Raw genomic sequence first — 16,346 nt, 5'->3', positions numbered from 1 at the left:
CCCCCCCCCCCCCCCCCCCGATTCATCTGCCTCTTGTATGTCTTCTCATGTCAGTCACAGTCTTCTATTTTTACAACAAAGTTCATACTTGTAGCACATATGCAAACTGTGATAATGTGACCCAGATAATATTTAGCAACGTTGTTAACAGAATGTTGCAAGTAAATTAGGTCAAATTCAGTCCCACAATGATGGCGCCAAAGCTGGAGGAAAGAAAGTCTGAGCACTGCTGATTGTGGAAGAAAGGGTTAAGGATTCTTGAACTTATTTTGAAGTATGTGAACTAAAATGTTCTGTAAATTCACTGATCCCTAAACCCTGTCGCGCACATGTGAACTTTTCAGTGTTAACAGGGTAGATTTACCACTTGAAATTCTGAGTAGTTTTTAAAGCAATAGGTCCTTGATATCGGAGAGAGACAGACAAAAGCAAACGTCTCATTTTTAGCTGGCGCCTGTGAGTTGTGTCGCCTGAAATAACGACCGTTGTCGCAGATCTTCAGCAGCTAGCTTGCTAATTAAGCTAACTTAAAAATAAAAAATGTTTTGTTTTTTGTTTGGATTTTTTTTGATGCCGATGATCCCTGTAGAACACATGGAAATGAAGAAACAGCTAGTAGTAAAAAAAATGTAAAATTACAATAACGCTGTTTAGCTGCTTAAATTACATGGATTAGAAAGAGGTTCGATTTATACTCGTATTTTGTTTCCCTTCTAACAAAGCATGGGGTAAGGCTTCTTGACTGAGAACTACTGTGTTTTTGGAACGTAACACCAGCTCAGATAACATGTTCGGCTGAGGTTGCTGAGCCCACTCTGATGCTCTCAGCATCCAGGACCGGCTTCCACACAGTGAGGAAAAACTAAACAGTGGAACCTGTAACCCCACAGAATAATGTAGTATGAACATCCCCTGGTCTTATAGGTAAGCTACTTAGCCAGACATGCTATCGTTTGCAGCTAATGTTAAACATATTCCTTTTACTTTTGCTCTTGTATTTTTAAGTTTTAGTTGATAAAATAAAACAGAGTACCAAGTACCAACCTTATCAGAGCCCAAAGCATGTGGCTTCAGCATGTGGAGAAGTTTACTACCTGCTGTGGCTAGTAATGTTCGCTAAACTAAGATTAGACAATTACTGTTTAACAGTATCAGTTATTTAATTACATAATACTCAGAAATAACATTTCACTTCCACTTCTCAAAAGTTTAGTTTGTATCCTCTTGAATATTTTACTGTTACCAAAGTAAAAGGCAAGAGATACTTTCACTCTCTTTGTTGGGAAAAGAAGCCGCTCATAAGCGCCTTTGCAGTAGGTGGCTACGGGATAAATCCCTCTCCGAAAGCGGACATATACGCGTGGCTTTTTAAGTATATTCTCACAGATTTTTCTGGAGCTTTAATGTGTGGGAAGCCTTTACGTGAAGAGCAGTATAGCCAGGAGGCAAAGCTTTTCATCACCCATATCCATTCAAAGCGGTATGTCCAATAAAACAACTTTTTTCGCTGCCTTAATCTGACATTTCAGCAGTGCCCTCGGAATGACTCCTGTAGTCACCAGCTACCAGCCAGTTACAGTCAATGGAGCAGTCAATACAGACCTGCTATTATCTGGACAGGGGATAGAGGAGGGGACGGGGTCTGTATTGAGCTGCCTCTCGCTGCCTTGAGGACTAATCCACCAAATGGAGAAGCCGATGGCTGATTGACAACATCCATCGACTCTCCCGCCCGCCTCTTTCTCACTTACTTCATCTCTTTCTTATCCCTGTTGCTTGTTCTGCTCCTTATCCTCCTATTTATACTCCTTTTATCCCTTCATCTCCCCCTTTTCTCATATGGATATATATTCATGTATCTAAAGATGGATGGATAATTTTTCTCCTCCATTTCCCTGCAGAAACGACTCATAACGGCCGTGGTTTTTAAATATTAGCTGAGCTTTAAAAGAAGAAGTCAGAGGTGGAAGGTAGCTAATGTGCAGAGGAGGTCAACCACCCGTCAGTGTGAATGGGCTTGCAGTTTTGTCAGACATATTCAGCGCAGCAGGTCTTTTTCTCCTTCTTATCTCTAGGCTTTGTTCCATGAAAGACATGTCAAACACACAGGTCACGTCAAATGGAACACGGTGCGAAATGTTAATTGTTTTCATTATTAGAGTCGAGAATATGAGAAAAAAGGAGCTGCCGAGAATCATGGGAAAAAACACACTTCAAAGGCTGGATTGGTTGTTCAGTCAGCAGTATGTGAAGTTTGTGAGTCGGTCGGTCAGCAGCGAGATCCATTCTGTCAGCAAATCTCACCTTATTGTTGTTAGCTAGCTCTTGTGTATGTCACGTTGAAGTGCAGCAGACCTACTTCATGAAAAGGGAGAGAAAAAAAGGTGCTTGGGAAATAATAATAAGACTCGCTGTACAAGGTGACGTGTGAATTCCTGTGAGAGTGAAGCTTCAAGAAAAGGCACATGAAAGAACATTCTGTCCTATCACACCTTATGTAACTCCTGTCACCCCGCTCACCCAATCTTCCCCCCCGAATCACCCCCTCAATGTCTCCTACTCCCCCTCCCACTGTTACACACACCTGAGTCGGAAGAGAAGAAAGCTTGCAATCTTTCATGCTGAGCTCATATCCTTTCATCTCCTCATGTCATTTCCTTTAACGTCCTTCAGGGAATGGCTTCCTCGGCACGTTCCAAAGGGGAGCACAAGCAGAGAGTCTTCCTGACGGTCTCTTTCGGCGGGATCAAGATTTACTGTGAAAGATCAGGGGTGAGTAACATGTCAGCGAGTGGGCCCGCCGTGGCAGAGCTGCACCGTGAGGCCTCCGCCAGCTGCTGTTCTGAGGACCTGCGGTATAGGACATCCAGAGGGCAGACGCTTGCACGGTTCAGTTCACAACGGCTGCCAGGGCCGCCATCTTGTAAGCCTGGTTGGCACGGTTGACATATTAGTACAGCAGCAATACCTGCACAGAGGTAATATGATTCACAAGGTTGTGCGGAAACAAAATGTGCTGTTTTCACTGTTGCATCTGCAAAAAAGAAAAAAGATCTAAATTCTTCTCCAAAACATCAATGCAAAAAGCAATAACATGTTTTCCACTGGACAGTTTACCCTTTGGTCATAAAGATTGAACTTGACAGCATTAAATTGCAGGTCTTACATTTGATATTTGACCCTGACCTTAACCGGTTTAACATACACCCGAGTCAGATTAGGGGTACGCTGCAGGACCTACTTAAGATCACTCAGGCCCTGTCTGCCTGCTAATGATAGTGCAGTGAGCAATGTTATGGTGATGTTATGAGACGGGCTGTTTCCGCCTCCATCCTGGCTTCCATCCCCCTGGCGGACTCAGAGGCCTGCTGTTCCATTACAGGATGATCGAGGGGCTCGGCTCTCCCCCGTCCTGGGGCGTAGTGTTGGCTAGATAGGCCCACTCTGCTCATCAGCGCTAACCGATAATTAGCAGTCAGTTCCACCCCTTAATGATCATTGCCGCTAATGCTAATTACACCGCGGCTCCACCTCAGCTGTCGTTAGTGCTAAACTGATAATTACGCAACAGCGCTTGTCCCGTGGCTGCCGACCCCCACCCAACCACCAACTGTTTATTCCCCAAAAAAACACCCATCTTTGATAATATCTCTCTTCAATATGACTGCCGGTGATAGTGGCGTGTTTTTCGCCTGTAATGAAAAAGAACATTAAGCCTCCCGCCATCACCAACCAGCTCACCAGCTTTTGACAAGCTCATTTGTTGTTTTGGAAATCATGCCCCCTAATGCTCTTCATTTTATTTACTGATTACTGGCAGTAAATAACACTCCACACTTAATATCCCTCTTGAGTGATTATGGTGGAAATGGGGATCACTCCAGCAAAGCCAGCGTCAGCAAGCGTTTAGATGGAAATACTTTATGTAAAGCTGACATGATTCTCTGCTGAATCGAGTAGACTAGTCATATTAGTTTTGTATTTTACATTAATCTGAGGCGTTACCAGGGACTGAGTATCGGCTAATATTCAAATATAAGCTCCTCCTCAGTGCCTGCGCTTATCTCTGTTAATAGAGGAGCAGCAGGTAGGTGTGCCTGAGTGACAGCTCAATTAGTCTGTGTGTATTTATCGGTATGTAGTTAGTTTTTCGGAGCTTTTTCGGGGGCCTGGTTTTTGCCTGGTATTTCAGAGCTGTCCATTGGCCACCCATGGCGTGAATACATACAGTAGGATTACAGCAATGCTGGATGAACAATCACAGCATTTCTAATCCTGCTCGTATCAAAGATGGACATAAACACAGAAGAAAAGCAAACAAACAAAATGTTATTGGATTCTTATTGTTGATGACAGAGAACCAGTTCTATAGCGACCATATCATCTGTGACGCATTGTGTAACAGAGACTTGAACACCCTTGAATCTTTGCTGCGTCTGTCAGACACTTTTAGGCTCACTCTGTTTTGGTTGGTTGCATTTGACTTAACAATATGCAAAGATGTTTAAAGTAGCGTTGACCTACTTTTCCTGCCAACAGTCTACAGTGCTCAATGTTAAACATTATATCAAAAGGCAGATTTTCAAATGAAACGAGACGTGTTTTATTTGCATCTTTAGGAATAAAAAGAACATACAGTAGATGTGTGACTACCATTTTTCTCCTGGCCCACATGGTCTCATCTGTACAAACACATTTCTGTCATCTAGGTGCTCCTGCATCACCACTCAGTCCATGAGATCAGCTACATCGCCAAGGACACCAGGGACCACCGAGCCTTCGGCTATGTCTGTGGGAAGGAGGGCCACCACAGGTTTGTGGCCATCAAGACTGCACAGTCGGTGAGTACTTTCCCACTCTGCCACGGCTAAGTTTAAGTCTTTGGAGGAAAGTCCAAGTCCCCGAGGGCAGTACCAAGTCAAGTCAAGACTCCATCAGCAGATTTGTATGTTATGATGCAAGTCTTTGTATTTAATAAATTTGACATTTTCCTTTTAAATGTGTGTAAAATCAGTAATTTTTTAAATGTAGCTGAGACCAAGTCTTTTTACTGCAAAGGCCTCGCAATTAAATATTCAAGCTGTGTGGCTTTGCACGGCCCACCTGGCACTGTCAGCAGAACTTCTTCTGGTTAAAATTTGAGACTTCAGTTTTTGCTTTCAAGTCCCAAGTCAAGTCTTGGGGGAGTAACATCCTCATTTTTTCTTGAGTGACTCAAGTTCAAGTCTCATGTGTCAAGTCTACAGATCTTCAAACTTGACTGAGGAACTCCAGCGGAAAAGTGTGGAGTGCACAAATGGTGGTTTAAACAGTGTAGGAAGCGAAGAGAGTTTACCACCTAAAATAACATAAAATCTATAAATACGTAAGTAAAATAAAAATACATTATTCAAATACATGAAATACATAAAGGTAACTTCCCATAACAAAAACATAATCATTAGGTAAAAAATAAGGAGAGGACATAATTTTAGTTTTAGTATAAAAGTTTAATTTGTAATTTTTGCTATAGCTACATAGCTAACGTTAGCATTAACAGCTGTTTACTTACGAGTCTAGAAGAAACGCTGCGAGTTCAGCATCAAGCTTCATTCCTTTTCTCCAGTGGTGGAAAGCAACGCCAATGTTAACTCTTGTCTCTATCACGTCTTTTCTTCTACTGAAGTTAGCATGCTAACCAGCTAGCCCCGGCCCGTCTCATCACTTTTCCGATAGCGACTCACTGTAGCCTCTAGTCTGACCCTTGTCGAAATCACCACCACCCCCGGCAAGAAACCATGTTCAGTGGCAGAGAAAACTCATAAATAGCCCCTTGTAAAGAGGAAAAAGTATGTCCTCAGAGTGTGGTGTTAACAATCCAATTTCAGGCACCCTGGTGGATGGTTAAAAATAAATAAAAAGCCTGTAATAAATATTGGCTAACACATTAACAAATACACCAATCACAGAGGAAATATGTTTTTTCCTCTTACCCACCTCAGAGTTCTGTTTGAGGGTTAATTGTTTGTTTTTAATATTGCTGAAAGGTTTAAGCTCATTTTCTGTAAAAATGTTAAGATCCTTCCTGCAGTGCATTTCTCCGTCCACCACCTCTGTTTCTACCTGTTTTCATACATATCTTCATCTTCCATAACACTGCTCTTTATTGCTCTTTGCTCTGCTGGATCTTCTTGCTACACCCTTCCCCGTCTTTCCCTGCTTCTCCCTTCAACCATTTCTCTCACATTCCCAATTTCCGTCCTCTAAATTCCTCCTTATTAATTTTCCATATCCTCCTCTTCTTCCTTTTCCCTCTCTCTCTCTCTCTCTCTCTCCACTTCTCCCGTTCAGGCGGAGCCTCTCATCATTGACCTGCGCGACCTCTTCACGCTCATCTACGATATTAAACAGCGGGAGGAGATGGAGAAAAAGGCTCAGAAGGACAAACAGTGTGAGCAGGCGGTTTACCAGGTAGGACTCTTTTTTTTCTCAGTTTCATTTCCCATTTGGTGGCGAGATCACACACTATAACTCAGCCAGCAATGCATTCACACAACAGAAATCTTAACACTTTCAAGCTTGTCTCAAGTGCACCACAGACTGTGTTTGTCTGCACCACTGATTTCTGCTTTGAACGTCTAAATATAATAGAAGTGCGACAGGTTTGGATGCTTTTCCCCCCCCCGAGAATCAGACAGTGTGTGACAGGAAATGTACTGTACGTGTTGGTGTGTTTGTGGTACAGCAAATCGCTGTTTCATTAAAACTCAAGACACTGTCAGTCTGTCATTATGTTTGGTTGATGGAAAAGACTTAGATTAATTTATTTTGTTCTCTGATCTTTGTCCATTTCTTTTCGAATGAGACTGTGAATTCTCAAAATTACAAAATGTGTCGTCTGCCTTCTGTCCTAAACCCACACAGACCATCCTGGAGGACGAAGTGGATGATCCAGTTTACCAGGTAGGTCCACAGGCACACAGAGCAGGAACCAGACACTGCTGACTTTGATGCTTTTCTAGCTTCACTGGAGCTGTTTTCACTTTTAAAGCTTTGAATTAGAAAAAAAAAACAACAAAAAAACAATTAATCCTTAATTTAAATATCTTCTCCAGTCACTGATCTGCTTGAATTAATGATTCATGATATTCCACCATTCCAGTAATACACAGTAGATCATCCTAGTGGACAGTTTTGTTCAACCATTCAACTCCCATTTGCCAGTGCAGTGTTGTAAAACCATATTTTTTAAGTTGATCTGTGTCAATGTTTCTGATTTCTTCCAAAGATATGCCCCCACCCTGGACTGGTTGTTACCCCCCCCCACCACCACCACCACCTCTCTTTTTTGCCCTGTGCATTTATTTGGCTGAACATGATGATTTTTTTTTCTCTGTGTTTGCTCACACTGAATACAGACAACACTAACTCTTACTCTGAATGCTATGTTCAGTAGTACGTCCAACCACCTCCCAGATCACCTCTGTTCTTTGCTCTTGAAGTGTGTTTTTGCATAAAGTCATTCCATTTGCAGTTTTTCAATTTATGTTGATGTTGGTTGACAAAACTCCAGACTGTGGCCAGAGTCGTAAAAGGAATAATTTGACATTTTGTGAAATACACTTATTTGCTTTCTTTCCTAGAGTTGGATGAGAGGGTGGATACCACTCTAATATCTGTGTGTTTGTCTTTATGCTAGCTTAGCTTAGCATAAAGACTAGAAAACCGGGGGACACAGATAGCTGACTCTGTTCAAAGGTAACAAAATCCACATGTGCACCATTAAATTTTTTTAATATGTACAAAAACCGAGGGGTGAAAATGACGGTTTGTTGTTTTAGGGGGGATTATGTGCCGGACTACTTCTTGGGTGGGACGAGTGACTTCCTGGAGTCCTTCCTTCCGCTGTTTGCTACCAAGAAATAGTCCAGCACATTGACCCCGTGATAACAGCAAATTGTTGTTTTTACACTTCAATTTTTGTACGAAGTAAACAAACTAGATATAGAATGTTAGTTATCTAGCTATTTCCCCATTTCCTGTCTTTATGTGAAGCTAAGCTAACCAGGTGCTTGCTCCAGCTAAACAGTCACCATACAGATATGAGAAAGGTTTCATTCCTCTCATCTTACTCTCGGTAACATTGGTATGTTCCAAAATGCCAAACTATTACTTTATTTTGAGATCCATAAAGGCATTTATTTATATCCACCTCAGAGGAGATACTGAGAGTTTGAGGACTTATGAGACTTCAGTCATGGATCTCAAGCCAATATTCTGACCTGCGGCTCTATTTTCTCTCAAAGAGGTGGAGCTTCACGTTGCTGAGCTAAGACCTCCACATTGCCTTGAACTACTGCCTGACCTATTATACTTGTGCTCTTTCCTCTCCCCACCTCACTCTTTTTCTTTCTCTCTTCACCACCCCATTCCTCTTTCATATGCCCCCCTTTTTTTATTTTTCTTTTCTTTTTTTACTTTTACACCCTTTATATTCCTGATCTCATTTCACTCCTCACTTGCTGCCACCCTCACTCCCCTGTGCTTTCATTTATTCACATCATGTATCACTCCCTTGTTGTATCTCTCTGTTTTATATGCCAACCTCTCTCCCTCTCTCTCTGTCTTCTCATCTCATTATTCTCTGCACCTCTACGCCTTGCCCACTACTTCTGTTCTGTAGTACATAGTGTTTGAGGCTGGACACGAACCCCTCCGTGGCCCCCAGTCAGAGGAGAGCGTTTATCAGGTACAAAGACAAGCATTGCCCCCCTTTTTTTCCCCCCCTCTTGATACCCTGTGATAGATGATAATAGTGACATTACTAACAACTTTTATAAAAGAAGTTACAAAGTGCAGATTGTTTTTGGAGATTCAGAAGTAGATCAAACTAAGGGTTCTGTTTTGTTGTGCCTGTCTCTTGTGGCTTCTTTACAATAAAAGCCACCACAGTTTTTACCAGTGAAACACTTTTGATGTGCAGCAGCAGCAGCTGTATTTTTGCTTTGCATTAGCAGTAAGTTAATATAGCTCTGGTGTGGGGTTAGGAGAGTGAACAGAGAAGCTGTTATCAATGAAATAAAATTATAAACATCACTTGATTATATCCAATTATCATTTAATGTGAATCCCTCCTGCATTTGAAGGCAATTTAAATCCAACAAGGGGACAGCAGAGTCTGTCAGTAACAATCAAACCTGCTATTTAGAGAGGTAATTACTGAATGTAAATACATTGAATGGTTATTGCTAAACAACCGCTAACAAAAATGGGATCTGATTTAATGAAAATCTTAAATAGGCTCAAAATAAAAAGGCAGCATTTTTATGTTTAAAATGTACAATGCCTCATGTATTGTCTGAAACAGCTGTAGCAGAGTCAAGGTCAGTTGTTTAGTCTGGGTAGTTTACCCAAGGCCTGTAGACCAGGCTCCTTTTATATATCCAACACTTTGACCTTTTGATTTTAGAGCATTTGAAGGACCAGCGAGGACTCTAGGGACCTGTCGTATGATTTAATCCTACCCCCCTCCCTCCCTCTCTCTCCCTCTCCTCCTCCTCCTGCTCTTTTTGCCTCTCTGTATCTTGCATTCCTCTGAAGATGAAAGATTCAGAGAGAGAGATTAATCACTCGCCATGCCATTTGATCTCAGAATGAAACAAGATCAATAGACTTGAGGAAAACGTAACGGAGAGTTAACCAGTCGAGGGAGCATTTGGAGAGACAGGCAGCGATGTTAAGAGCAATAGATAGTTCGGATAAATGTGGGAGAAATATACAAAGAAGGCCGGAGCTGAGGCATCTTCCTATTGTCAGATGAACCAGTTGAGACATACTGGTGCAGAATAACAATCGGCTTTCTTAATACTCACAGAACCAGCATTGTTTGCAATCAATATTGATTTAAGTAGAATTGATTCAACGGCACAACTGTAGAATTTGCATAATCCCATTGCTCTAAACGTTAAAATTCCTTTCAATAAAAATGGGCTAAATCCGAATTGATGTAGCTTTTTCTACTTCAATAGACATTTTTCAGTTCTTGTAAGCTCCTGTTTTAAATACCCAGCCTGTCAAAGAAAAAAAAAGAAAACAGAAAAAAGGTGTTTCTCTGTTTCTTACATTTGAATCGACCTCCAATCCAATGCAGGTCCCAACCAGTCAGCAGAAGGAAGGGATCTATGATGTCCCAAAACGCCATTTCATGACTGTAGGTGTTTTTATTTTCTATTATTTGTTTCTTTACTCTTCTACTTGCAAACCTCTCTTTAAGATCCTCTGGAAGGAAGTGCCTTAGCCCCCTTTGACAGTGTCCATTTGTAATATTTAGCTCCATTGTCTTTAATGCGCAACAGGCTCTAAATCACATTCAGACAGAGGTGTGTGTCTGCATCTGCCTTCTGTGATGATGATGATGATGATGATGATGATGATGATGAAACAAAGCTACATTGGTCATGCCGAGCCTGCTTGAAGAGATAAGACTAACTGATTGGTCGACCAAAATCAGACATGTCAGCAATTTCACAGAACATTAGAGAGGCAGGCTTCGTATCCAAAATCCAATCCTGTGCGGAATCTGACGCATGTCGTGACCAGATGGTTGAGACAAAATCAGCATGGAGTGTGTTTGCTGGTCCCATTGTTTGTTTTTTATTTTACTGGTATGACTAGATGAATAAAGGGGTGGCTGTGCTATCTTCCTCAGAGGATGAGGACGAGAGGTTTGTAGGTGGGGTGGGTGTTGGGTTGAGCTGCATGCAGTGAAGTCACGGCTACATACAATCAAGGCCACCGAACATTCATGGAAGCTGTCCCTTAATGAATAGAGATATATTTTTTATATTTTTCTCTTGTGAATTGGTTTGATCAGAAAACAGCACAAAAAGCATTTTTTGATTTCCCCTCCTGTCATCAAACTGCAAATATATTTCATCTCATCCTGGTAGGTTTTATGAGTTCTTCACCACCATGCCGTGACCACGCTATTACATCTCTCAAATCGCTTATAAAAAACATTTATTCAAGCCTATTTCGCCCAAACATTCACCCAGAAAGAATTTCCAAACAACTTTTGAAAACAGCCCTAGCAAAGTGCCTCTCTACTCTTCACTGTTTATGTGCTTGTTGTTCAGCATATCAGGCAGATAAACTGTCCCGACCCCCTTCGCTATCTCGCCCAAACAGCCCATGCCAGTATAAGTAGCAGCGCCTCCATATCTCTAAGTGTTACTGCTTGTCTGTTCATTCAGTTGGAGCTTTTTGAGAGCCTCGAACTCCCCTGATGTGTGTCAGTGCCTGCAGGGAGAGACCTCTGTGTACAATGTTTACCTTTTTCCAAATTCTGACTCATTCTGTGCCCCTCAATGGTTCCAAAGTGCTGTGCAAACTGTGCGATCCGCCATGTCCCGGCTTATTCAAGGGAGACATAAACACCCCTGTTTATGTGCAACACTGATTGCTGTGATTCTCCCCTTTCCTTTCTTTCGTTAAATACGTTGCCTTTCTATCTGTTTATTTATAGCATGCAAATCCTCTGTGTTTCTGTGTGTTTCTGTGCTTTTACGGTGATTCATTGTCTGCTTGTGCATGGCCCCAGAGACATTTCATGCAACTTAGCCATCCCATAGTTTCGCCCATAGCCGCGTCCCCTCTCTTTTAAGTAGTGCGAATGGATCACAGAGGGGACTAGAGCCGGGGTCACGTCTGCCTATAGGGTGAGGTGGCCTCATTGTCTCGGTTGGGTGGTTCCAGGAGCTTCTTCTTTCTTTCCTTCGATGAAATAAACACACTCCTCTTGTGTATATATCAGCTCACAGAGTAGAATCAGCATGATAAAGCGGCCCGGGCTCTCGTGGGGGCCCTTCTTGATTGGCAGACATAAGAATATCTAATCAGAGCCTGTTTTATAGGACTGAATAGCCTTTTACCCACTCAATTATACCGAGCCATGAAAGATTCATTTTAGATCCATTTTCTGATAATGAAACGAGGGGATAGTTGTTTCTTGCCATCCAGAGCACAGGCTGTCTTTGTGAATAGATTTCACTCCCCACACCTACCCACCCATGCAACCACCATACCCTATTTGGAGATGAATTCAAGGTTTCGTGACTGTGCAAATCTCATTGTTGTGATGTATCACTGGACTTTGTCTCTCTCTCTCTCTCTCCCTCGTCCCTTGGTTTGACTCACAGAATATCAACCACTTTGATCTTTTCGGCGACATGTCCACTCCTCCCTCGGTGAGTACGACCAGACATATCAAACCCCCTTTTAGGTTTGCAGAGTTGGAGATATTAAAATCACATTTTGTCTGTAATTCAGTCATTTCATCAGAACAGAACAGTGGCAGAGATCTAAATTGGCCCAAATGTGCGACAGTACTGCAGATTAGGGATAAATGTGCAGCACAGTGACTTTTGGGTGACTTTGATAGTTGTGACATCTGTGTGTGTGTGCTTGTGTGTGTGTGTGTGTGTGTGTGTGTGTGTGTGTGTGTGTGTGTGTGTGTGTGTGTGCTTGTGTGTGTGTGTGTGTGCTTGTGTGTGTGTGTGTGCTTTCCCTCCCAGATGCCTCCATCACCTGCCAACACACTGGACCCTAGCAGGAGCAGCCGCCAGCAGCAGCAACATGCTGCTGCTGAGATGTACGCCCCGTTCAGCCCCACCTCTGTGCCGTCAGGTAGGTACCCAGACTGAAACGCTGCATCTTTTCCACAGAGGAAAATATAAAAGAGAGAAAAAAAAACTGTTAAAGGGATGTTTTTTTTTTTTTTTTGATGGTTGGTTTGTGAAAAACGTTGCCAGGATTAAGCAGCATGTGGATTTATCTGAGGACCACACATCGAGCAGCAGTGTCATTACGCTGTAAGCCGAGATGTCTCTTAAAGGACCGTATCACTGGTTTTGCATATTTGAATAAAATCTTTTAACATTTAGATTTTTCCATTTACCCGACATCACTTAATTCCAATTCGCAATGTTTTCGACTACCATGCGCCATTTTCAAAAGTATATCCTAAGTATATTGCTTTCCTACTCTTCTATTGTTTTCTATTCATTTCACTACAAAATGAAAATCAACTTGCGGACACTTGAAATTTCCTTGAGACATAAAATCATCTTCTTCATCATAGTATTACACTTGCTAGCAGGTATTTTTTCATTCATTCAACAACGTCCCAGCATCATTTCATAACAGCAGCCTAACCAAACAGTGGCGTTTTCATTGCAATAAACAGGCACACTCTCATTATCCTTTTTCCCACTGTGCCTGTCTGTGATAATAAAACATATGAAGTCAGTGCTTTCAGCAGCTGACCCTCAAATTTCTCTTGTTGTCCAAGAAGGAAACCTTTTCAAAACAGTCCCTGATTGCGACTGCGTTACCATGCAATATTAACATAAATTGAAGAAAAAGAAAGTTTAGTAATAAGTGTGTCGGTGCCTTTTCTCGATATTGTTTTTTGAAATCAGTGGAAGCCCGTGGCTCTTTGGAAGGCTGGAAAACTATGTAAAAACTGAAATGAAAAGTGTGTGCGACTTGTAGCTAATAGGCTGCATTATTCAGCAGCACGAGTGTTGTCTTTAATTTAAGAAACATGACCCAAACTGGCTCACAAGCCTGTTGGACACTGACAAGAAAATCCACCACATCCATCAGCTGAGTCTCAGGATAGGAAGCTTCAAAATGCTGTCTTTAAATGTGCGTTTTTTCTATTAGGCATTGATAAAACATTAAATGGCTCGCATTGTTACACAAAGATTGCAAAACAACAGTATTGACAGAGGAACATGCTGTAATTTTGAAAATCAATGTGTTGAGCTTGTAATCACAGGAGGCAAAATGTATTCTGTGCTCATAGTGATGATAATGGTCTTTACCTCCTTTTACTGCCTTAATATCCTTTAATCATTTCCTTCCTTCTTTTTTTCCTCCAGGTTATATGACCATGGGGCCGGTGCAGGCGGCCCAGTGGGCGCAGCAGCCGTTTCCTGCCCAGGCTCAGACTCTGGCCTTCCCCGTGCAGGGGCCCCTCCAGGTGGCTCAGGTCCTCCCCGGTGGTCAGCCGGTCATCTGGAGCCAGGCCAACATTTTCCCCGCCGCTCAACAGCAGTGGGCGGCCATGGCGGCCTACATGCCGGCCCAGACTGTGGGCGTGGGGGGCCATGCCATCCCAGCTGCCATGCTCCAAGGCTTGGTTCCAATTACCACCATGTGCCCCCAAGCCTGCGACCTATCAGCCCCGTCCTCAGCCATCACCAGCCCCCAGCACACGGCCGACCCCGCCCTGCTCCAGAGGCAGCTGAGCCTGGGTAAAGAGGGCCTCGGCGCGGACTCGGACGCAGGCGAGGGCCCCTCTACATCAGGAGCTGGAGCAGCAGGTGTGGGACCTGGCGTCGCGTCAGCAGCGGTGAGCAGGTGTGGGACCCCAGCCCTCATGAGTGTACCGGACACACTGGCCTGCAGTCAGCTGCTGCCACCTTCATCTGCTGCTGCCCAGGAAGAGGAAGGGAGCTGTAGCGACCTTGATCTCTCGAGGATGACCTTGAGCCCGGGTACATCCACATCACCGTCCACTGAATCACGTAAGTTTCCTCAGTTATTGTGCTCCTACATAAACACTCATGACTAAACCAACATCTGTTGCACGTTATATGAAAAGCATAAAGCTGTGTCGTTCAATTCCACCACTGTGCTCCGGACTGGACTATCTTAACATCTCTCCGATCCAATGCCATCGAACATTTTACAGATATTCATGTTGCCCAGGTTTATTCACGTTTTCTTCACGCACCAATATGAGGTTGATATTTTTGGGTATTGGTGAAATATCTTGACTTTAACTTTTGGATGGATTGACATGTAATTTGGTACCGATGTTCATGGTCCCCAGAGGATGAATCATAATGGCTTTGGTGACCTTTCATCCAGCGGCAACAGCTGGATGACAGATGAACTTGTTTGGTGAAATATCTCAACATTTACAAAATGGATTGGCACAATATGATGTGCCACATTCATGGTTCCCAGATGATGCATCGAACTGACTTATGCAGGTTGACATTTGTAGTTTTGAGTGAAATATCTTGATGCATTGCCATGAAATTTGGTCCTCTAATTTAATTTCTGCACAGGATGAATTGTTGTAACTTTGTTGAGCTCCAGATTTTTCGTCCTCTGTCATCATCAGGTTAAATGTTTAACTTGAGATTCCTACAGGATTGTGCCTCACAAAAAAGAAAACTGAAACTCCAGTGACCTTTGGCAAGACAGACAGAGTTGTGTTTTATTTGATGGTGTACAGAATACAGAATGTCAGGTATAATAGAAAAAAAGTAGAAGAGATGATGTGCAATAAAGGTCATGATCTAGATTTAGATCCACCTCTTCTCAGTATACGTTATGAATGTTACTAGCTTGATGCTAAAATATATTCACGGGATAGATTAGCATTAAACAGTAAACAGTCCACATTTTGAAAAAATTGTACAAATGGAAGTTGATGTGTCTTATTGTATCTCATGCATATTTTCATTGATGCATTTACTGAAAGTTTTATTCTTATTGTCTGTCTTCGCAGCATCCACTCCAGCCCCTCATCAGAGCTGTTCCTCTGACTGCCCCCCAACCCAGGCCAGTGACCCCCCCACAGATCACTCCCCTGTTGACCCGGAGGGCAGCGCCAGCAACGACAAGGAGGAACAATCGGTGAGCACCGTCACCCTGGGTCACAGCCCGGTCAATAAAGAATCGTGATGCTATAATCTGTTATTGTCATATGGATGATCCGCTCTCGACTACATCGCATGTAATTACACAGAGTAGAATGTCATGTGATTAATATGATACCGAAAAGGATTGATTTTTACCCTTTTTCAGAAAAATGTCAAGTCAATTAAGCATGAAAGGTCAAAGATGATATAAGTGTGTTGATTAGATTATAGTTGCTGTTATTTTGCTAAATGTTTGGCTGATGAGGAAATCACTTCACACTGAGTTGATTTTAATAAGTAAATAATCCTCAGAATAGAAATTTCACATTATTTACTTATCTCTCTCTCTCTCTCTCTTAGGGCTCTGATGTTGCAAGGTCGGTCTCTCCGGCGCCCAGTGGAGCTCCTGATCCTACGCAGGATGAGACCTGTGCACAGGAAGACAGCTAGAGAACAACAAACTGAGTGGGTATATCATGGTTCCCTCTGCTCTGATACGACCGACTTTCTTCACATAGTGGCATTTCATGTCTTTCCTCCTTTGCTCTTCTTTAATCTCCAATGTCCAACTACTCGTCCTCTCTCACTGTTTCATAACCCCCTCTCTGCGTTTCTTTATTTGCTCTATATTTTCATTTGTCTCCCTCA

At 42.6% G+C, this 16,346-nt stretch overlaps 1 protein-coding gene across 3 annotated transcripts in view; it reads left to right on the top strand.

Annotated features, from left to right (window-relative positions):
* Positions 1-16,346, top strand: part of dab1b (DAB adaptor protein 1b) — a 42,781-nt gene that overhangs the window by 24,522 nt on the left and 1,913 nt on the right. For 2 of the 3 annotated variants that reach the window (XM_023421945.2, XM_023421944.2), the window contains 11 exons: positions 2,674-2,772; positions 4,710-4,841; positions 6,331-6,450; positions 6,904-6,942; positions 8,663-8,728; positions 10,130-10,189; positions 12,177-12,224; positions 12,552-12,663; positions 13,923-14,570; positions 15,566-15,693; positions 16,059-16,163. In XM_023421945.2, coding sequence (XP_023277713.1) covers positions 2,674-2,772; positions 4,710-4,841; positions 6,331-6,450; positions 6,904-6,942; positions 8,663-8,728; positions 10,130-10,189; positions 12,177-12,224; positions 12,552-12,663; positions 13,923-14,570; positions 15,566-15,693; positions 16,059-16,148 — 1,542 coding nt within the window. In that variant the 3' untranslated portion in view covers positions 16,149-16,163. The remainder of the gene's footprint in view (positions 1-2,673; positions 2,773-4,709; positions 4,842-6,330; positions 6,451-6,903; positions 6,943-8,662; positions 8,729-10,129; positions 10,190-12,176; positions 12,225-12,551; positions 12,664-13,922; positions 14,571-15,565; positions 15,694-16,058; positions 16,164-16,346) is intronic. The other variant, XM_023421946.2, reaches the window with a different exon arrangement.

This window comes from Seriola lalandi, unplaced genomic scaffold (assembly GCF_002814215.2).
Source record: "Seriola lalandi dorsalis isolate HSWRI2012SDOR001 ecotype SW California unplaced genomic scaffold, Sedor1 jcf7180002054677, whole genome shotgun sequence".
Lineage (NCBI taxonomy): Eukaryota > Metazoa > Chordata > Actinopteri > Carangiformes > Carangidae > Seriola > Seriola lalandi.
The sequence above is the reverse complement of the archived record's forward strand: the minus strand, read 5'-3'. Positions and strand labels throughout refer to the sequence as shown.